General features: G+C 61.2%; 2 protein-coding genes across 2 annotated transcripts; one reads left to right on the top strand and one right to left on the bottom strand.

Moving 5' to 3' along the window:
* The first annotated feature begins 1,178 nt into the window (after positions 1-1,178).
* Positions 1,179-6,880, top strand: PLK1 (polo like kinase 1). The gene is made up of 10 exons (XM_014886402.2): positions 1,179-2,042; positions 2,145-2,313; positions 2,392-2,536; positions 2,900-2,993; positions 3,497-3,716; positions 4,226-4,384; positions 4,467-4,544; positions 5,042-5,196; positions 5,621-5,803; positions 6,114-6,880. The coding sequence occupies exons 1-10, from the start codon at positions 1,653-1,655 to the stop codon at positions 6,318-6,320; spliced, it is 1,800 nt and encodes a 599-aa protein (XP_014741888.2). The 5' UTR covers positions 1,179-1,652; the 3' UTR covers positions 6,321-6,880.
* A 231-nt stretch (positions 6,881-7,111) lies between these two features.
* On the bottom strand, positions 7,112-18,007 carry ERN2 (endoplasmic reticulum to nucleus signaling 2). Its single transcript, XM_014886401.2, has 22 exons — positions 17,852-18,007; positions 15,490-15,607; positions 15,138-15,171; positions 14,537-14,609; positions 14,371-14,443; positions 14,110-14,232; positions 13,924-14,025; positions 13,478-13,739; positions 13,306-13,384; positions 13,070-13,220; positions 12,559-12,680; positions 12,227-12,403; positions 11,888-12,137; positions 11,540-11,630; positions 10,877-11,066; positions 10,599-10,698; positions 10,240-10,439; positions 9,463-9,610; positions 9,245-9,372; positions 8,928-9,051; positions 8,623-8,690; positions 7,112-8,545 (listed from the first exon to the last, which is right to left on the bottom strand). Exons 1-22 carry the CDS (start codon positions 18,005-18,007, stop codon positions 8,354-8,356), a joined length of 2,961 nt encoding a protein of 986 aa, XP_014741887.2. The 3' UTR covers positions 7,112-8,353.
* Between the last annotated feature and the right edge of the window lie 1,222 nt (positions 18,008-19,229).

Below are 19,229 nucleotides of genomic sequence, written 5' to 3'. Positions count from 1 at the left end.
CTGGGGGCACACCCCTGGATGTGAGGATGTTCAGGGTAGCACACCCCTGGATGTAAGGATGTTCAGGGTGGCACACCCCTCCCTGCCTGTGCCTCTGGGCCAGGCACTGATGGCTCGGTGTGAGGAGTGAGGGGCTGTATGGGAAGGTCTCTCAGTCACCAGGCCAGTGGGGACTGTCCCTACTTTGTGGGGAGCAGAATCTGCTGAGATGATCCAGCTCTGTGGCAGGAATGACACCTGAACCATGGCTATGGTGACCTGCAGGGCTCCTGGCTCTGTCCGTGCACTGGGCTCTCCAGAACACCCTGACCTATGCCTGTGGGTGAGGCTCAGCTGGGGGCATTGGCTCAACCCACTGGGCAAAAGCACGGTATATGCTGGCCACTAACATCTGCTCTTTGTTAGCCAGGGCTGAAAGAAACGGCTTCTGCTGCTGGGGAAAGGAGGCCAAACAATGTTAATTTAATTCCCTCAGCCGCTGGGACCGTGCATGCCAGGAAGCAGAGGGAGGTGCCTGGGCTGAGGTGCTGCTGCTGGTTCCGTGTGGTTTTGGGTTATTTTTCATTAAGGCATGGGGACATCCCACGGTCACTTCTCTTGGCAAGTGGGGCCCAGGAGGCAGCGCTGAGAGACTCCTGGGGCAGGGTCTGTGGGCAGCGTGTCTGTGGGGTGAGGAGGGACAAGGGGCAGTGGGGTCAAGGACAGCCCCCCAGAACTGCCACCCTGTCACCCGAGGGGCAGCAGGGCTGGGGGGTGTCCACGTTTTAAAAACCAGCCCAAAGCGCCGTTCTTGGGCCCCCTCGGGAATCCCGCCGGGAACCGGCAGGACATGAGGGCCGCGGGGAGCGGGCGGTGCCGCCGCAGTGCCTGTCCCGGGAGGATCCACACCGGCTGCAGATCCCGGGAGACTGTCCCTGAGGGAGCGCCTCGTGCCCGCGCGCGGGGGGTCCCGCGGGGCCGCGCTCGCACCGGGGCCCGCCAGCGGGAGCGCGCCTCGCGCAGCCAACCGCCGCCGACGCGCGCGCACGGCCCCGCCCGCCCCGGGGGGGCGTGTCCGAGCCCGCCCGGCCCCGCCCCCGCCGCGCGTGTCTCGCTCAGCTCCCATGGTGCCCCGCGCGCCGCGTGGATTTTAAATCGTGCAGCCAATGGGGAGCGGCCGCGCGCGGTAACGGCCCCGGCGCCGCCTTTGAATCGCGGCCGGACCGACAGAGCCAGCCGAGCTCAGCCCGGGCCCGCCGCTCCTCCGGCACCCGCTCCCGCACAGGCACTGGGACCTGCCGCTGCACAGACACAGCGACCCGCTCCTGCACAGGCACCGGTACCCGCCGCTGCACAGACACAGCGACCCGCTCCTGCACCGGGACCTGCCGCTGCTTCGATACAGGGACCGGCCGCTGCTTACGTACGGACACCGGGAACCACCGCTCCTCCGGCACCGGCATCCGCCGCTGCTGTGGCACAGTGGCCCGACACCCGCCGCTGCACAGGCACCGGGATCCACCGCTCCCTCGGCACCGGGACCCGCCGCTGCTTCGGCACAGGCACCGGCACCCAGTGCTCTCCCGGCCCCTGCCGCTCCCCCGGCTCTCGCTGTTTCGGTCCAGGGCGCCGGGCCCCGCCGGTCCCCCAGCGCAGCTCCGCGCGGCCACACCATGAACGCGCCGGGCGGGAAGGCGGCGCGGCCGGCGGCGCTGGTGGAGCCGCTCCGCGCGGAGCCGGCCCGGGCGGCGGCGGCAGCGGCGGGGAAGGAGGTGCCCAAGGTGCTCGTGGACCCCCGCACCCAGCGCAGCTTCGTGCGCGGGCGGTTCCTGGGCAAGGGTGGCTTCGCGCGGTGCTACGAGCTGGCCGAGGCCGAGAGCCGGGAGGTGTTCGCGGGCAAGGTGGTGCCCAAGTCGCTGCTGGTGAAGCCGCACCAGAAGGAGAAGATGTCCATGGAGATCGCCATCCACCGCAGCCTCTCCCACCGCCACGTCGTCGGCTTCCAGGGCTTCTTCGAGGACGACGACTTTGTCTACGTGGTGCTGGAGCTCTGCCGCCGCAGGGTGAGGATTGGGGGGCGGGTGTCGGTGTCCCCTGGGTGCTGGCTGTCCCTTTCCCCGCGTCCTGCACCCCCTGTCCCGGTACTGACCCACCGTCTCCCGCAGTCTCTGCTGGAGCTGCACAAGCGGCGGAAGGCGCTGAGCGAGCCCGAGGTGCGGTACTACCTCCGCCAGACCATCCTGGGCTGCCAGTACCTGCACAGCCACCGAGTCATTCACCGCGACCTTAAGCTGGGCAACCTCTTCCTCAGCGACGACATGGAGGTGAAGATCGGTAAGTGGCCGGGACCCCAGCCCAGGGACCAACCAGCCAGGACATCTTGGTCATATCCCATCTTCCCTGTCCCTCCAGGTGACTTTGGCCTGGCCACCAAGGTAGAGTACGATGGGGAACGCAAGAAGACCCTGTGTGGGACACCCAACTACATCGCCCCAGAAGTGCTGGGCAAGAAGGGGCACAGCTTCGAGGTGGACATCTGGTCCATTGGCTGCATCATGTGAGTTAAATTGCCTTTCAGAGGTCATGGAGACGGGCAATCCCTGTAGTTCTGGTCTCCTTGACACCCCTGAGCTTCAGTGTGATCCAGAGCTTCAGGTCACTGTCCCCACAGTGCTGAGTCCTGCTGCCAGGTAGCTCCCGACCTTCCCTAACTGAAACTTTCTCTGCAGGGTGCTAGATCACAGCTTCCTTGGCCAGGGGACAGGATCCAGGCACAGTACACATAGCTGTCAGTGTGTCTAATGCCAAGTGTGTTCCCTCTGCCAGGAAAGCCCCTGGGTGTGCTTAGGACGTGGTTGCTTCTATGCACAATGTGAGTCTCTTTTGCAAAACTGACGCCCTTTTGTCTGCGAATGCCCAGGTACACTCTTCTGGTGGGGAAACCGCCTTTTGAGACTTCTTGTCTAAAGGATACGTACCTCCGGATCAAGAAGAACGAGTACACCATTCCCAAGGTATGCTGCTTCCCATGGAGGATCTGTTTGGCTCTCAGTGCTGCTGGCTCAGCCTCCTGCTGCAGCCTCTGTGTCTGGTGCTCTGTGGGCTCTCACACAGCAGGGCAGGGGCTGGTTCGGGCTGGGGTGGTGTGGACCTCGTGGGGAGCCAGCAGCTCCCTGCCCCCTGATCCAGCAAAAATCTGAGCTGGGCTGTTGGCATGTGGGGATGAATGGACGTGGGCAAGTCCATGAGGTCTGGGCCAGGTCCCCAGCTCATGCCACTGCTGATGAGTTGATGTTGCTCATATCAGTTGACCTCAGGTTTTGGGTGCCGTTAGGAGCCAGTTCTCTGTGCTACCCCCACCCCTCTGTGCTGCTTCCCCAGGCTTGTCCCTTACGTGCCTGATGCAGCACTGGAGCTCTGCTCAAGTGGAGCTTCCCTGGGTTGTAAACCCTCTGTTCATTTGTCACTAGTGCATGTTGTCCCCTGCCCAGTCCCTAATCTCCACCTGTCCCCTCAGCACATCAACCCTGTGGCTGCAAACCTCATCCAGAAGATGCTGAGGTCTGACCCTGCCACACGCCCGACCATTGACGAGCTGCTGAACGACGAGTTCTTCACCTCAGGGTACCTCCCTGGCCGCCTGCCCACCAGCTGCCTCACCATCGCTCCCCGCTTCTCCCTGGCCCCCAGCGGGATGGAGCTGGGCGGGCGCAAGCCTCTGACCGCCCTCAATAAAGGTAGGTGTGGGTGCCCAGGTGAGGCTGGGCTGGGCAGAGCCTGCCTGGCCTCCAGCAGCACCCACAACCTTCAGAGTGCCTGCTCACATCATCTCCTGATCCTTATGGAAACTCTCAGAGCGTTTGTGGGTGAGGGGGCTGTCCTTGCTCTGCCCAGGGTAAAGCACTACATTCACTTCAGCTCTGTAATGGGCTCAAACTGATGCCCAGAAGTTCCATCAGAACAGGAGGAAGACCTTTCCTGTGCAGTGCCTGAGTGCTGAACAGATTGTCTAGAGAGGGTGTGTGGGGTCTCCCTCACTGGAGATATTCCAGAATCTTCTAAACACGTCCTGTGCTCTGGAATCACCCTGCTGGAGCAGGGAAGTGGGACCACATGCCCCACCAGGTTCCTTCCAACCTGCTCTGTTCTGTGTCAGGTGTTATCTCTATCTAGGGTAGGCTGTCAGTCTGGTGTCTTTGGAAACCTCTCCCTGCTCACAGCTCTCACTCTTCTCTCTCTGGCCCAGGACTGGACAGCCCTGCCCAGGAGCCCTTGCCGGACAAGGAGGAAGCAGCGGGGCTGCGGGAGGTGGGAGATACTGTCAGCTGCCACTTGGCTGACATGCTGCAGCAGCTGACTGCAGTCAACGCAGCCAAGCCCTCCGAGAGAGTAGCAGTGAGGCAAGGTGAGCCTGGGGCAGCCCACGGGCCTCGAGGGGTGCACAGGCTGTAGGAAATGTCTCCTAACAAGCTCTTCTCTTCCTGCAGAAGAAGCTGAGGACCCAGCCTGCATCCCCATCTTCTGGGTTAGCAAATGGGTGGACTACTCAGATAAATATGGACTAGGTAAATACTACAAGTGGTAAATGCTCCAGGCTTTCCTGGTGTCTGAGGGGGCTGGGAGAAGCCTGGGTTGGGGCATTTCCTAGGTCTGGGTTTTTAATCACCATATTCCAGTGTGGACAGTTATTCACCAGTCCAAGACCACTGCCAGGAATCTTACCAAGTACCCTGGGAATCCAGAGCAGTGGTCACTGCCCATCAGCCCTGGCCACTCTAAGGTGGACATTAGTGCCTGTGCATGAGGTGACCAAGCTCTTCCCAGCCTGCACAGGGTCCCATGGTGGCTGCAGAGGCTGTTTCTGTAGCAGCTGATGCAAAAACGGAGATGACAAATCCAGAGGTGGAAAAGTGCCACCCAGACCTCCCCAAAGAGGAGACCTGGCAGGGATTTGGTGGGGTGGCTGTTAGGGAGTCCCTGTGTGACAAACCATCTGCCTTGGTACTTCCCACCACCGGTGGTCTCCTGAGATTGGAGGCCTCATGGGGTCCCTTCTGGGCAGGTTACCAGCTCTGTGACAACAGTGTTGGAGTTCTCTTCAATGACTCCACTCGTCTCATCATGTACAACGATGGGGATAACCTACAGTACATCGAGCAGAACAACACTGAGTCCTACTTCACTGTGAGGTCCTACCCCTCTGCCCTCAACAAGAAGGTCAGTCCTGGGGACAGGAGCCCTGGCTGGGGGGTGGTGAGACTCCTGCCAGCCTTAGGCTGTGATGGCAGGGCGGGTTCCAGGAGGAAACGCTTATAATTGGAGGTCACTGGTACTCTGCAGGCTTCCTCTAGCTGGTGACACATGGTCCCAAGGACAGACACTGGCAGCTCTGAGTGCTACCTGAGGCTCATTTATGAGCAGTTTCACAGAAATTTAAGTGCTCACATGACTTGCACATACCAAAGCAAAGCCAGTCTGATGTGTGACAGTCTGAGTTAACTTTGAGGATTTCCACAAGTTTTTGCAGTGACACCTCAAGCTCTGAAAGACATAAGGAGGGTCGGGGACTGTGGTGGCAGTCCCTGTGCCCCCCCCGTGCCTGGGATCACTCTCAGCCCCTCACAGCCCATCCCTTGTGCAGATAACACTACTGAAGTATTTCCGGAATTACATGAGTGAGCACTTGCTGAAGGCGGGGGCGAACATCACGCCGCGGGAAGGGGACGAGCTGGCCCGACTGCCCTACCTGTGCACCTGGTTCCGGACCCGCAGTGCCATCATCCTGCACCTCAGCAACGGCACCGTGCAGATCAACTTCTTCCAGGTGAGGCTCCTCCAGGGCCAGGGCTCTGGCTGCACGTGGTGCTGCTCGGATGGTGGCAGCAGGGAATGACCTGAGCTAAGGCTTTGCCCAGGGAGCTCAGCACTGGGAGCTCTGTGCTGGTATCTGAGGTCCCCAGACTCCCCTCACTCATGATGGGCTGCACTCAGCTGTTGCCCTTTGCTGCATTCTGAAGGAATTTTGCAGCAGGACCTTGTCACACACCCCGGGTGCTGCCCACACGGCTCATCCAGAGGAAACACTGCCCCAAGGAGCAGCACAGTGCTCAGTGACCGTGTGTTCTCTCCCCCAGGACCACACCAAGGTGATCCTGTGCCCTCTCATGGCTGCTGTCACATACATCGATGAGAAACGGGACTTCCGCACGTACCGGCTGAGCCTGCTGGAGGAGCACGGCTGCTGCCGGGAGCTGGCCAGCCGCCTGCGCTACGCCCGCACCATGGTGGAGAAACTCCTCAGCTCCAAGTCTGCCTCAGGCCGCACGAAATCTTCCACCTAGACCTCGCTCTTGTCGGACTCAACATCTGTGCCAAACTGCCCAGTTGTGCAGGGACAGGGCTGGGAGCTTCCCTCCCGTGGCCATGCTGGGCTCCCGCTCCTGGGTCTGGGCTCGTTGCCACAAGGAAGCCCCTGCTGCTGTGGGAATGAATGGGTGTTGTTCACTCTGACTGGTGCCCAAAGGTTTCTTGCTTCCCGCTCCTAACAAAGCCTATTTTTAATTCCCTACCTAGTCTGTTATTCTAATTTCCCGAAGCCAAAAGCGCAGCTCCAACCCGGCCCTCTGGTTTTGAGGTGCCTGGGCCTGCTCCTGAGAGAGCAGAGCTGTCACCTGAGGTATCTGTGCACGGCTGTGCCCGTGCTCTGGGCTTCGTTTCCTCTGGCAGAAGCTCAGGTAAGCTATGGAACAAGCCCAGTGTGAGACTGAGCAATTGGCTCTTTAATACTGAAACTCCATGAAACCTCAACTTTTGTATATTGCATAACTTGAATAAAAATTGTTTTACACACCATCCAGGCTGTTTCACTTCCCTTTGCCTTGCTGAGAGGGGGGAAAGCACCTCTCTGGCTTCCCCTCTGAATGAGGCATCCTCTTAGCCTTACTGACAGCCTTGTACTGTGCTTAGGCTTGCCTCTTCCTTGGCTCCATAACTAATTATGGCTAAAGAATCAACACAAGTCTTCTCAGGCAGCAGTCTTGCAGGCGCCCAGGGCCGTGCCTGTGTTGTTCTCCTACCACTGCTCCCTGCTAGCAACCAGAGGTGCTCTCAGGCCAGTTTGTTTTTAAGCAGGAAAACCTTTTTAGTTTTTATTTTTTAGTTTTTATAACATTTTATATAAATATATTCTGAAAAGAAACCTGGTACAAACCTTGTTACCTGTGTAACAAAATCCCATACCCCACAGGAATCAGACTGTACAAAATTATTGTTGCTCCCCAGAGAAAGTTTGCTGCCCAGGGGCTCAGCTGGTGCTGGAGGCTAGCTCGCAGAGTACACATGCCCATGGGGCTGCCATGAACCACAGCACCCATGGGCTACCAGCCCTGGGCAGCAGGAGAGGCTTGTCTTTGAGGGAAGGAGCCCAGGGGAAAGGAATCCCCTCCTTTGTGCTCAGAGACAACATTCTGCACTGCTGTGCCACCTGCTCAGGGGCTCAGGCCTGGCAGAGGTACAGGACCCGATGGGAGAAGGCCTTGTGAGCCCAGCTGACAGTCACAGCTTCACTGAGGGGACTGTGCCCTCACAGCCCGGCTGCCATGGGCAGATCCCAGCCCAGGGTGGCTGCTGGGCCAGGCCTGGCTGAGCACAGCCCTGGCTGGGGCTGAGGGGGCAGTTCCAGAGCCTGGACGGGCCTGGGCCTGGTCTCAGCTCAAGGAGTTGCAGTTCCAGGTACAGGAGAGAATCCAGGACAAAGCCTCCTGTCCCTGGTGAATGTCCCCCTGGGACCAACACCAGCCTGAGGGCATTGCTGTGCCAGGGCCTGGCTGTGGCTGTCCCTGGGAAAACACATTTTCCTCTTTCTTCTCCAAGCACTGTGTCCACCCAAGATGTCATTTTCTGACCCAAATGCTCCACACCTGAGTCTGACTGTGTTTGCAAAGGTGGGTGCCTTGAGGAAGGCTACCAAGGAAGGACACCAAGACAGGGCCCGGGACAGCCACGGTGCCCTCCTGGCAGGAGCCATGGAAGGACAGGGCCCGGGGCAGCCATGGTGCCCTCCTGGCAGGAGCCATGGAAGGACAGGGCCCGGGACAGCCATGGTGCCCTCCTGGCAGGAGCCATGGAAGGACAGGGCCCGGGACAGTCATGGTGCCCTCCTGGCAGGAGCCATGGAAGGACAGGGCCCGGGACAGCCATGGTGCCCTCCTGGCAGGAGCCATGGAAGGACAGGGCCCGGGACAGCCATGGTGCCCTCCTGGCAGGAGCCATGGAAGGACAGGGCCCGGGACAGCCATGGTGCCCTCCTGGCAGGAGCCATGGAAGGACAGGGCCCGGGACAGCCATGGTGCCCTCCTGGCAGGACCGTGGCCGCTCAGGCGCCGTCGCCCCTCAGGCCCTGGCAGTAGTAGGAGTGGAAGATGCGCTCGTGGGCACAGAGCCGCATGGCCCCGTGCGTGTGCAGCAGCAGCCGGGGGAAGCGGGAGGTGAAGTACTGCACAAAGCCCTCGGGGACAGAGCCCAACGCCACCCGGACATCGGCCGGCAGCTCGTGGTAGTGGTGCTTCTGCAGGAGAGAGGGGCGGGTGAGACAGGACGGGGACAGTGGAGGTGGCAGGGCCACGGGGCAGCTGGTGGCCGTACCTTGTTCCTCATGGCTCGCAGCAGGTCACGCACTGACCCCCCCTTGTAGGTGCGGAACTTCCTCAGGTCTGGGGACAGCAGGAGAGACACAGAGTGAGGGGGGACACAGCTGGGCCAAGGGGCAGCCACAGCCCCTGCAGTGCAAGCCCCAGCCCTGCTCCACTGTGGCCTCCCACCTTTACCTGCCCTGCTTTTCAGCTCCTGGGCACAAGCAGGTGCCTGCTGGCCAGTAAAAGCAGCAGCCCTTGGAGCCCCAGTCCCTAGCTGCTTCACTGGATGATGAGCCTGCCCCACCCCATGCTCACCCATCTGCAGTGGGAGGGAGATGTGCATCCTCCAGTTGGTCCTCACCACCGCCCGTCCCCCCGATTCCAGGGCTGAGACGATGGGTCCCTCGGCTGGCTCCTTCTCCACACGGTCACTGACGTCCTGTGTGCCCGAGTGGGGACAGGGTGGGTATGGCACTGCCCTTGCTCTGCACGAGGTGGGACATACAACCAGGGACCCCCCCACCCCTCCTAAGAGCAGCCCACAATGAGCATGTTGACCTAAATGCAGCAGTTCCCAGCACCTTTCTCAGTGCACACCTGTGTTCACTGCCAGTGGGACAGCACAGGCTCACCTGGAAGAACTGCAGCTGCTTCTCCTGACTCCAGAAAAAGGGATGCACAAGGACCACACGGGCTGAGGGCCGGCGCTGGGGCTCAGAGCTGATCATGGCCACAATCAGCTCCCTTGCAACGAGTTTGTCTGGGGATGAAACAAAACAGCAAAAAGCTCACCCCTGCACCAGGACCAGGAGCCTCTCTGCAGTGTTCTGCCCCTGGGGAGGGGTCTCACCGTGAGCCTCCTCCTGCAGGCAGCTCAGCTGGTAGGAGCCTGCCAGAATGTTGGCCTGGCGCCGCAGGCTGTCCCCAAAGGGGTGCTGTCCCCCCGACAACACGTAGTAGAACACACACCCAGCTGAGAAGATGTCCACAGCACTGGTCTGCAAAACACAGGGGCACGTGGGACCCTCAGGCAGAGGGAGAGGAAACATTTCCCTCACACTTTTCTGTCCTTTTTTTGTGACAATTGGTCGTTGGCTGCAGAGCTGCAGGAAAATCATCACAGGGGCTCCTGCTCTGCTACCCGAGGTTAGGGAGCCCCATCACCCCAAGTCCCCAACAGAGAAGGAGATTCCAGAGGCACGGCCAGAATTCAGGACTCCACAGCCCAGAGGATATGCAGGGATTGCTGCTGTCCCCCCAGCATTGCCATGATCAAGATCAATACAGCAGCTGCTCCCAGTGGGAATGAGATTCCCAATTCTGAAGAGAGCAGAAGTGTGACATTGACAGCAACTCACAGCCGCTCCAACCTCCCCACCCCGAATTTCTGAGACTGGAGCCTAGTGAGACACCTGTGCTGAACACAGTTGGGCACTGTCCCCCAAGGGCAGGGGCATGGGGACAGCCCTGGCAAGGAGCACAGTGCCTGTGTCTGGGCTGGCTCTGGCTCGTGGAGCTCTCAACTGTGCACCCCAGCAGCGTGACCTGAGGCCACTGCCAGCATGGGGGACACTGTCACAATGTGCCCACGGAGCACCCAGGGTGGGGGTGGCCATGGCTCACTGACAGGGTTCTCCTTCGGGGCCTCCTGCAGCACCTCGGGCGCGATCCAGCCCTCAGTGCCGGGGATCCCAGAGCGGAGGCTGAAGCTCTGTCGTCCCCCCTGGAGCTTCTTGCAGAGGCCGAAGTCGGAGATGACAGCACGGATCTGCCCGTGGCGATTTGGGACAGAGATGAGGATGTTACAGGGCTTCAGGTCACGGTGCACTGGAAGTGAGAGTGTGTGGTGTCAACTGGCAGGGCTGGAGCCAACAGGGCTCTGCCACAGCCCCACGGGCTACAGCTACTGCTCAAACCCCAACAAATGCTGCCCAAACCCCGCAGCAGCCCCTGAGGAGAGGCTGCAGGGGGACTGCCGGCCCTCACCGATGCTGAGGGAGTGCAGGTGGGCCAGCCCAGACATGGTCTGACGCAGCACGGACACCGGGTCCAGCCCTCGGCGGTCAAAGCTGGGGCTCTCCACGTACTGGAACCACACAGAAGGAGAGGAACTAAGCCTGATTTACTGGCAAAGCTGGCTGGAGAGACACCTCACCCCAGTGTGATGGGGGTGACAGAAAAGAGCCCTGCAGAGGCTGTTTGTGCCCAAGGCTGGTGTTCCCAGGGCTCGGGGTGGGTGCAGCAGCACCCCGTGCCCGGCTCACCTCCTGCAGGGTGGCAGAGCACAGCTCGATGGCGATGTAGTGGAACTGCCGGTCCCTCTCCGTGCAGAAGTAGCGCACGACGTGGGGGTGCTCGTCCGACTCGCGGAGCAGCTGCACCTCCCGGTCCAGCAGGTGCACACACTGGGGCAGGAGACGCTTCACGGCCACGTTCCGGCCCTCGAACTGCCCCCTGTGCAGAGTCCCTGTGTGTCCGTGTGTGGCAGTGCTGGGGCTCACCCACAGGGTCCTCATAGAGCACTCTGCTGTGACCCCAAAGCCTTGTCACATCACCGACGGGAAAAGATCTTCCCCAGTGCCAGCTGGGAGCTGGAGGGTCTCAGTTGGGTAGGAAAATGACATCCCTCAGTTTTTACAGAGTTCAGTGCTGGAAAAGGGGCTCAGCCAGAGCCTAGGAACTGTGTGAGGGGCAGAGCAGGTGCAGGCAGACAGGGAGGGGGTACAAGGGGGACCTGCCCTGAGTACCCAGTGCCTGGTTAATGAGGGCCACAGGACCAGCCCCAGGATGGGTGGGATGAGGACCAGAAGAAGGTGGAGGTGGTGAGTTGTTCTCCGAAGTCCCTGAACCAGTGGCCACCAGCCTGGGCACTGTGGCTCCCAGGGAGAATGGGAGCAGAGTGGGGGCATGGACCCAGTGTCACCCACCTGAAGACAAAGGTTCCTCCAGCTCCATGGCCCAGCACGTCTTTGGGGTTAAAAGAAACTTTCCCAACTACAACCAGGTCTGGTTCTGCATCTGCAAGGAAGAGAAGACAGCTGTCTTCATCGTCTGAACATTAGTTCTTTATGGAAGACACCTGTTTCTCTATTCATCTGGCCATTTCTTGGGCCCTACTCTTAAGTAGCCCATGCTTATTCAGCAGCAGATCTGCCACCTCCTACCATCCTGGGTGGGCTGCAGCCCTCTCAACTGTGGACATCCCTGCACCTGCTCTGGGTGCTGGCATCTCTGAGCAGAAGCCCCCAGAGCCTGCCCATTCCCCCTGCACCCACCTTCAGCAGCCTCTGGGACAGCTGGCGCTGGGCTGAGTGTCCCGTTAGCCGGGTCCTTCGGGCAGGCTGAGGGGCTGGAGCTCTGTGAGAGCTCTGCTGCACTTCCCTGGCTCAGCTCCAGCTCCCTGGGCTCCTCAGGGATGCCCTCCCTGGAGGCTCGGCCCGGGTGCAGCATCTCCTGCTGCTGCTGCAGGAGCTGTATCTGCTCCTCCAGCTGCTGCTGCTGTGCTGCATGCTGCCGCTGCAGTTTCTGGAACACAAACCACGGGAATACTCAGCTGCACACCTGGAGCCACGCTGGGGCTCTGCTGTCCCCCTCCCTCCACCAGCAGCACTCACTGTGAGCAGCAGCACCAGGATTCCCCCGCCCAGCAGAGCTGTGCCGATGCCGGCCATCAGCAGGTCCCAGGTGCCAGACTCGGGATACACCTCCAGCTGCTCCCCCGGCGTGGGGTCTGGCTGGATCTGCCTCTCGCTGGGGAAAGGTGGCTCCTCTGGGCTGCTCGGGGCCAGGAACTGCAACACACACGCAGGGCTGGGTGACACAAGAGGCACAGACCACAGAGCACTTGGGTTTGGGTCTTCCTTCCTGTCCTAGCCCATGCTGGGGACTCAGTGCCCACCCCAAGCAGCACAGCCCCTTCAGTGACCCAGCACCCTTCACCACTCACATCATCAAACACAGTCCTGCTGGGAGGAGCCCTGGGGATGATGGTTTCCGTGGTTTTTCTCAGGTTCTCTGGGAAGGCTCGCAGCATCGTGGTGTGGACCACGGGAGGCAACTCATGGTGCCCTGTGGCAGGAGGGGAACAGATAATCCTCAGTTCACCTCTTGGTTTCAGCATCCATCCCTTGCCAGCAGCCCTGGCTCTCCTGAAGTAGGGGGGTTGCTTCTCATGGGGCCCCAGCATGGGTAACTGTGAGCCCTGATTTAAAGGGTTCCTGCCCACCCCCGCACGGGATGCCAGCAGTCACTCCTGGGGAGGGGACAAAGACAGGCTGAAAGGAGTCCCAAGCCAGTGTCACCACAGCCCGAGATGACTCAACCTTAATCCCATTCACCCCACCAGGCACAGCAGGTTGGGCTATTGCCCCTAAAGCACAGCAGCAGCTCTGGTTGTTCCCTGCGGGCACTGTCTGGAGCCAGGACTGGGTCAGTCTGTGCCCACCACGGGTCCGCACCTATGAGGAGCCACTGGTTGTGAAGTGAGGTGATGCTGCCCTGCGGGTACTTGACGTTGGTGCTGGGTGTGATTTCACACTCCCCGGACTCCCTCATGGTCACGTCGTCTGTGGTGGGGCCGTCGATCCTGGCCAGCGTGATGCCCTGGGGCTGGGGACGTGGCAGCTCGTGGGGCACTGCACGGCCGGACATGCCCGTGGTGGCTCAGCCCTGGCAGGGCAGTGGGGACACTCACCACCAGTGCCACGCTGCCATGCACCAGGGAGGTCACGGCATAGAAACTGGCTGCGTGCTTTCCCACGTAGAGCGCTGGCCTGCGGGACAAGGACAAGCATCACCTTCCATCCATCATGGATCAGAGTTCAGCCACGAATGCCACGGGCTGCCACCACTCAGGAGCCACATACAGCAGCTGGGTCTTGGTGGCAGCGAAGTCCTTGACGGACTGGTAGCTCCACTTGAGGACATGGATGTCCTGTGACTGGAAGGTCAGGTAGCGCAGGGTCTCCATGGCCAGGTTGAGGTGGGGGAGGCGGCGCAGGCTGTCCTGGTGCCACAGGTAGATGCCAACCACAGGTGAGCCGTAGTTCTGTGCCCACAGGACCTCCCCGCTCTCCTTGTCCAGGGTCACCACCAGCCCGTCCCCGCTTGAGGCTAAGTGGGCCATTTCTGGAGAGAGCAAGAGGGATGAGGGATGCAGCAGCTGGGCTGTGTCTCCTCTGGTCACCCCCAGTTCTGTGCCTCCAGCAAGGGGCACAGCTGAGAGGTGCTGACCCTGGCACTGTCACCCCAGAGCCCTGCTGGGAGTGGGCCCTGGGGAGCTGGGTGCCATGGCTGCTGCAGCTCCACTCACTGTAGTGGTAGGACTCCTCACAGAGCGGGGCTGAGTACTCGGAGAAGGTGGCATTCCAGCGCAGCTCCCGTGACTTGGTGTCATACATGGTGATGACGTACTCTGGGGACAGGAGCAGGGCACGAGGTCACCTCCAGTGCCCCATTCCTGCACCGGGTGGTCGATGGGGGCACAGGACTGGCTTACGGGTCCGGCCGATGTACAGCAAGGGGCTGGATGGGCACAGACCATCCCAGGCCTCTGTGGAGAGGGTGGTCTGCTTCTCCCCTGACTTGGGGTCCACAATGAACCAGGTGTCCTGCTTCTTCCCTGAGAAGGAAAATACCTTCTCTGTAAGTCCTCACAGCCCTGCCTGTCCCTGGGAGCTCCTGCTGAGCTCCTGTCACCCTCCGTGCCCCAGAAGCCCCTGGTCAGCAGTGTCCCCTGCCCACCCCAGCACCCCAGTACCAGTGTAGAGCACCCCGTCCGAGCTGCGGCACGGCGACGACTGCACCAGCTCTGGGATGGTGAACGGCAGCTTCTGCAACACAGCAGGTGTGCAGGTGTAGGGCCAGAGTCACCTCTCCAGTCCAGGCACCCCGGGGGCTCACAGGGTGCCCACAGCCCTACTGACCATCAAGCCTTCTTTGTTCTTTCCTCCCAGGATATACAGGCTGCCATCATTGGGGTCTGGAAGGAACGCTGGCCTGGGAAGGAGGAGAGAAGGATAAAACGTGAGCTACGCCCTGCCCTGAGCACCTCCAAGGCCACAGAGTGGCCACACTACAGAATCCCCTTTAGCAGTTTGCTCAGGGTAAGTCACTCTAGGACTTGACCTTTCCTGGACACCTGCAGCACTGGATTTGACAGGAGATAATTCCCACTCTGGTCAGTTCTGGGACTCCCCACCACCCAGTGCTCACCCACCAGGCTGGTGGATGCACTGCCTGTCTCAAGGAGCTTCTGCTGTCCTGCCTGCCCTTGAGCTTTCAGGGGGATTTCCCTCAATTTCTCTCCATGCTGGTGTGTGTAGTCGAGCTGAGAGCTCCCTGGCTCTGCAGCAAGGGCCAGCTCCTCCTCATCACCATGTGCCACGTGCCAGCGTCAGGGTCAGGGTAAGGTGATGCCATGGCACGGGCATTTCATTTCTCCGTGGTTCCCCTTTCCTGTTGTTGCTCCATCAGCTCTCAGGGAGCCTCCCACACTGCCCAGCTGCCTGTGGGGATGACACTCACTCTGCCACATACACCGGCACCTGCAGAATGGGATCTGAAACAGAGAGTGAGAGGCCACGTCAGCAGCGCCCCTGTGAGTGGGACAGCACAACACCAGTGTTTTCCCAGGTGGCACTGTCAGCCAGCCCAGCCACACAGCCTGTTTGCCTTTCAGAGCCAAAAAAGACACCAACGGCAGATGCTGATCTGTGCTCAGCTGTGCCTGGGGCTGGGGCTGGCAGCACACCCCAGGGCTGCAGGCACTGGCAGCCCAGAGCCCACCCAGCAAGAGCCAGGCCAGGGGAGCATCCTCAAACTCCAAGCATGCTCCAGGAGCCAGGCTGTAAGCAAATGCCCCCCAGTCACCACTCACCGTCCTTCAGGGTCCACTTGATGTCCCCTGTGCTCTTGCTGACGGCGTGGAGGTTCCCATCCAGTGTGGAGATGAAGAGCAGAGTTTCTGGGACAGTCACAGCACCACCTTTGAGGCTCTAGGACAGACACACCATCCTCAAGAGCTCAGCCAGACTTGGGAACAATCCCTGAGCCCGGGTGCTCTGTGCAGCTCAGCTCCTGGGGTAGCTGCACCCTCAGTGACCAGCACCACCTGCACTGCTCACATCCCAGCAGAGCCATCCTGGGGCTGGAGCAGCTTTCCTTCTCCCTCCTCTCCCTGGAGTGAGTTTTCCCACAGGAGGGATGAACTGCAGAGTGGCTGCTCCCAGTCACAACCCTGGGTGCTTTTCTAAAGGTGACAAGAGCAGCCCGACCATCGGCTCCTTCCAGAAACAAACAAGTCTGGTGACTTTTCATGCCAGAGACGGGATGATTGCTTGCCCAGGCCTTCAGAGCTGCAGGTTTCAGCTACCTGACATTGAGGAAGTAATTGCAAATTCACCTGGGAAGAGGAGCTGCTGCTTCCACGTATGGCGTCTGCATAGCGAGTGCCAGCTCAGCCAGCGCCACATATGCCAGCCTCGCCCTGTCAGCAAACAGGGATGGGCAAACAGCACGGGACCCACATGGCTCTGGCAGTCCCTGATGCCAGGGATTTGGCAGCAGTGCCTGAGCCCCTGGCTGGCTGCAGATTAGCATGAGAGGCCCAAGGACACCCCTGGAGCTCAGCCCCTCTGTGGTCTCCTCGCTGCTCCGGGAGCCTGAGCTGGCAGAGCCTGTCCTGGGGGCCTGTCCAGGCTGTGGAGCAGGGACCAGCCAGCAGCCTGTGCCCAGCCAGCACCTACACGTGAGTCTGAGACCATTTGCAGAGCAGAACCTGACAGCACAAGACTGGCTGTGGCACGGCAGGGCCAGGAGATTCCTTCAGCTGCAACAAAGCACAGGAGCACACAGGACGTCCCTCACAATGCACCTCACACCAACCTCTATGCCTCCAGCACAGTTCTTTTATTTGCACTTCTTCTTGCTTAGTTTTCAGGTGAGGTCAGAGTGAGTTTTCCTGCTCTGGCTTTGCCCAGAGGACATGGTGGAGCAGGCAGGGAAGGGGGCTGCTCCCCTCTGGCTCCTCCAGCCCCTCTGGCCATGCAGGCAGGATTTTTGCTGGCTGGGGACATGCCAGGCTGGCAGACACGGGGCTCTTGCAGTGTGGCCACCTGCCCGGGGGAAACCGAGACTGCTGAGCCCCCCCAGCTGTCAGGGCTCTCCTCCTCCTGCCCCCTCGATGTTCTGGGTTTTTTTCCATCCCTTCTGCAAGTGTTTTGGTGCCAGGGCACTTGGGCAAAGGCCAGGCTGCCTGGTCTGCTCCCCATAAACAACCATGGGCAGAACTGGGAGCACTGGATCCTGGGAGCTGCCACCCTGCCCCTGGTCCCAGCCCCAGCCCAGCAATGTGGCTGCTCCCTGGGCTGCTCCCAGGAGCCGTGCTTTCCCGAGGCTCCCCCCGAGCTCAGCCAAGGATGGATAGAGAGGGACAGAGCACAGACAGGAGCTCGGTGCCAGCATCTCCTGCTTCCTTCACTGCAGCAGCTCCATCCGTGTAAGCCAAAGTCACCCTGGCACGCTGCCTATCCACTTGAACCGCCACCAGCTGCAGGAGCTGGATCCGGCTCCCGAGGCACCACCCTGACCGCAGCAGCTCCGCGGGCAGGACGGGGCAGGAGGGGGCCGAGAGCACCCGGCAAGGGGGCTCCGCTCCCGGCCACAGCCGGGATGAGGATGGAGAACAACCCCCGCTCCGGCTGCCGCAGGGTCCCCTCGCCCCGGTGCCAGCCCGGCGCTCCATCGCACAGCGGCCAACGCCACCCGCGTCCGCCCATGGGACCCCCGGCAGCACCGCGGCCCCGTCACCCGCACCACGGACCCACCGGGCACGCACCCACCGGCCCGAGGGCTCCTGTCCCTGTCCCTGTCGCACCTGCCCCGGCCGCGGGGCACCAGGACCCGCAGGACACGCGGGGCACCGTGAGCACAGACTCACACCGGGAACCGCGCGGGCACCGCACGGACCGTCCCCGTGCTGTCCCCCGCGCTGTTCCCCGCACGGACCGTCCCCGTGCTGTCCTCCGCGCTGTTCCCCGCACTGTCCCCCGTCCTGTCCCCCGCACTGTCCACCGCGCTGTCGTCTCCCGGCGCTGTCCCCCCGCACTGTCCCCCGTACTGTCCACCGCGCTGTCCCCCCGCACTGTCCCCCGTGCTGTCCCCCCGCACTGTCCCCCGCACTGTCCACCGCGCTGTCGTCTCCCAGCGCTGTCCCACCCCCGCTCCCAGCGGGGCCGTACCTGTACCGGGAACGGCGGCAGCAGCAGCAGCAGCAGCAGCGGCAGCGGCAGCGGCAGCAGTCCCCGGGCCGCCCCCTGGAGCCCCCGGGCCGCCCCCCGGAGCCCCCGGGCCGCCCCCCGGAGCCGCCGCGGGCTCGGCTCGCCGGGGCCGCCCATGTCCCGGCCAGGCCAGGCCGGGCCGGGCCGCGCGGCCGCCGTGAGTCAGCGGGGCCGGGGCGGGTCCCGGACGCGGCTTCCGCCCCCCCCGCGCTCCGCACCCGCGCCCCGACCCCGCGGGCCATCCCCGCCCCGGGTCCCCTCCGCTTCCCGTGGCTGGCACCGCGGGAGGAGCCGCCCCCGCGGGCAGCGCACAGCCCCGCATCCCCCCGGCCGCGGGCACCGAGCCCGGGGCCGCTCCTCTCGCCGGTAACGCGGGCGAAGCTCCGCCGGCTCCTGCCGCCGCCCCAGCCCGGTGTGCCGGGAGCTGTGCCCCGGAACCCCCCGCCTGAACGGAACAGCCAGGGCACACCTGGGCACCGGAGCGAACGGGAAGCTGCCCGCGGGCACAGGCTGGGAGAACGGCAGCGCGAACCGGGGGTGCTGAACTGGGTCAGTGGGGTTTGGGGTGCGGGCAGAGCAGCGCTCTGAGGGCGGAGGCCAAGCCGAGTTCAGCGTGACACACCTGAGGCCGCTGAACGCCCAGCACTGGGGCTGCTCCCCAGCATTTCGGGGACTGTTAAATGGGAGTGGGGACCGTGACACCGCAGCCAGGGCTGGGCCAGCCCCGCAGGACCGGGATAATCCCGGTGAAAAGCAGATTAAATCTCAGCTTTGGGCAGGGAGGTAGAAACCATCCTGTAATTCACAGCCCGTGCGTGTGCAGCGGCACAGGGCAGCAGAACCCAAATCCCCACCGTGGGACATGGGCACCCACAGCCTCGATGTGTCACCACGTGTGGGGTCTCCTGAATTTCGATCTGTGTCCATCTTCCTGCAAAGAAACTGACTACAAACCCTTTGCTTGCAGCTGTTCATGCAGGAGGAAGCAGCTCAGTACATTGAGAATATTGAAACACTCAAACACAGAAATACTTAATTATCAAACTTTAATTCTTAAGACTAATCTTACAGAATAAAACACCAGGATAACCAGTCAAGGTTACACTTAAAAAAATCCAGCAGTGCAAATCTAAGACTAAATATTTGTCATCTCCCTCCCCCCCAAAATAGGCAATAGATTATTTAAAAATACCATAATACATGGTACTCACATATTCCATTTAAAATAAATCTGCAGTGGACACAAATATCTAAGTTTTTTTTTAATATAAAACCAAAAAATTAATTGCTTTGAGTATGGATAAGACAGAGTGAACTTCCATGAGCTACCAAGGTGAAT

Source organism: Sturnus vulgaris, chromosome 16, assembly GCF_052056855.1.
Source record: "Sturnus vulgaris isolate bStuVul1 chromosome 16, bStuVul1.hap1, whole genome shotgun sequence".
NCBI classification, from domain to species: Eukaryota; Metazoa; Chordata; class Aves; order Passeriformes; family Sturnidae; genus Sturnus; species Sturnus vulgaris.
The sequence above is the reverse complement of the archived record's forward strand: the minus strand, read 5'-3'. Positions and strand labels throughout refer to the sequence as shown.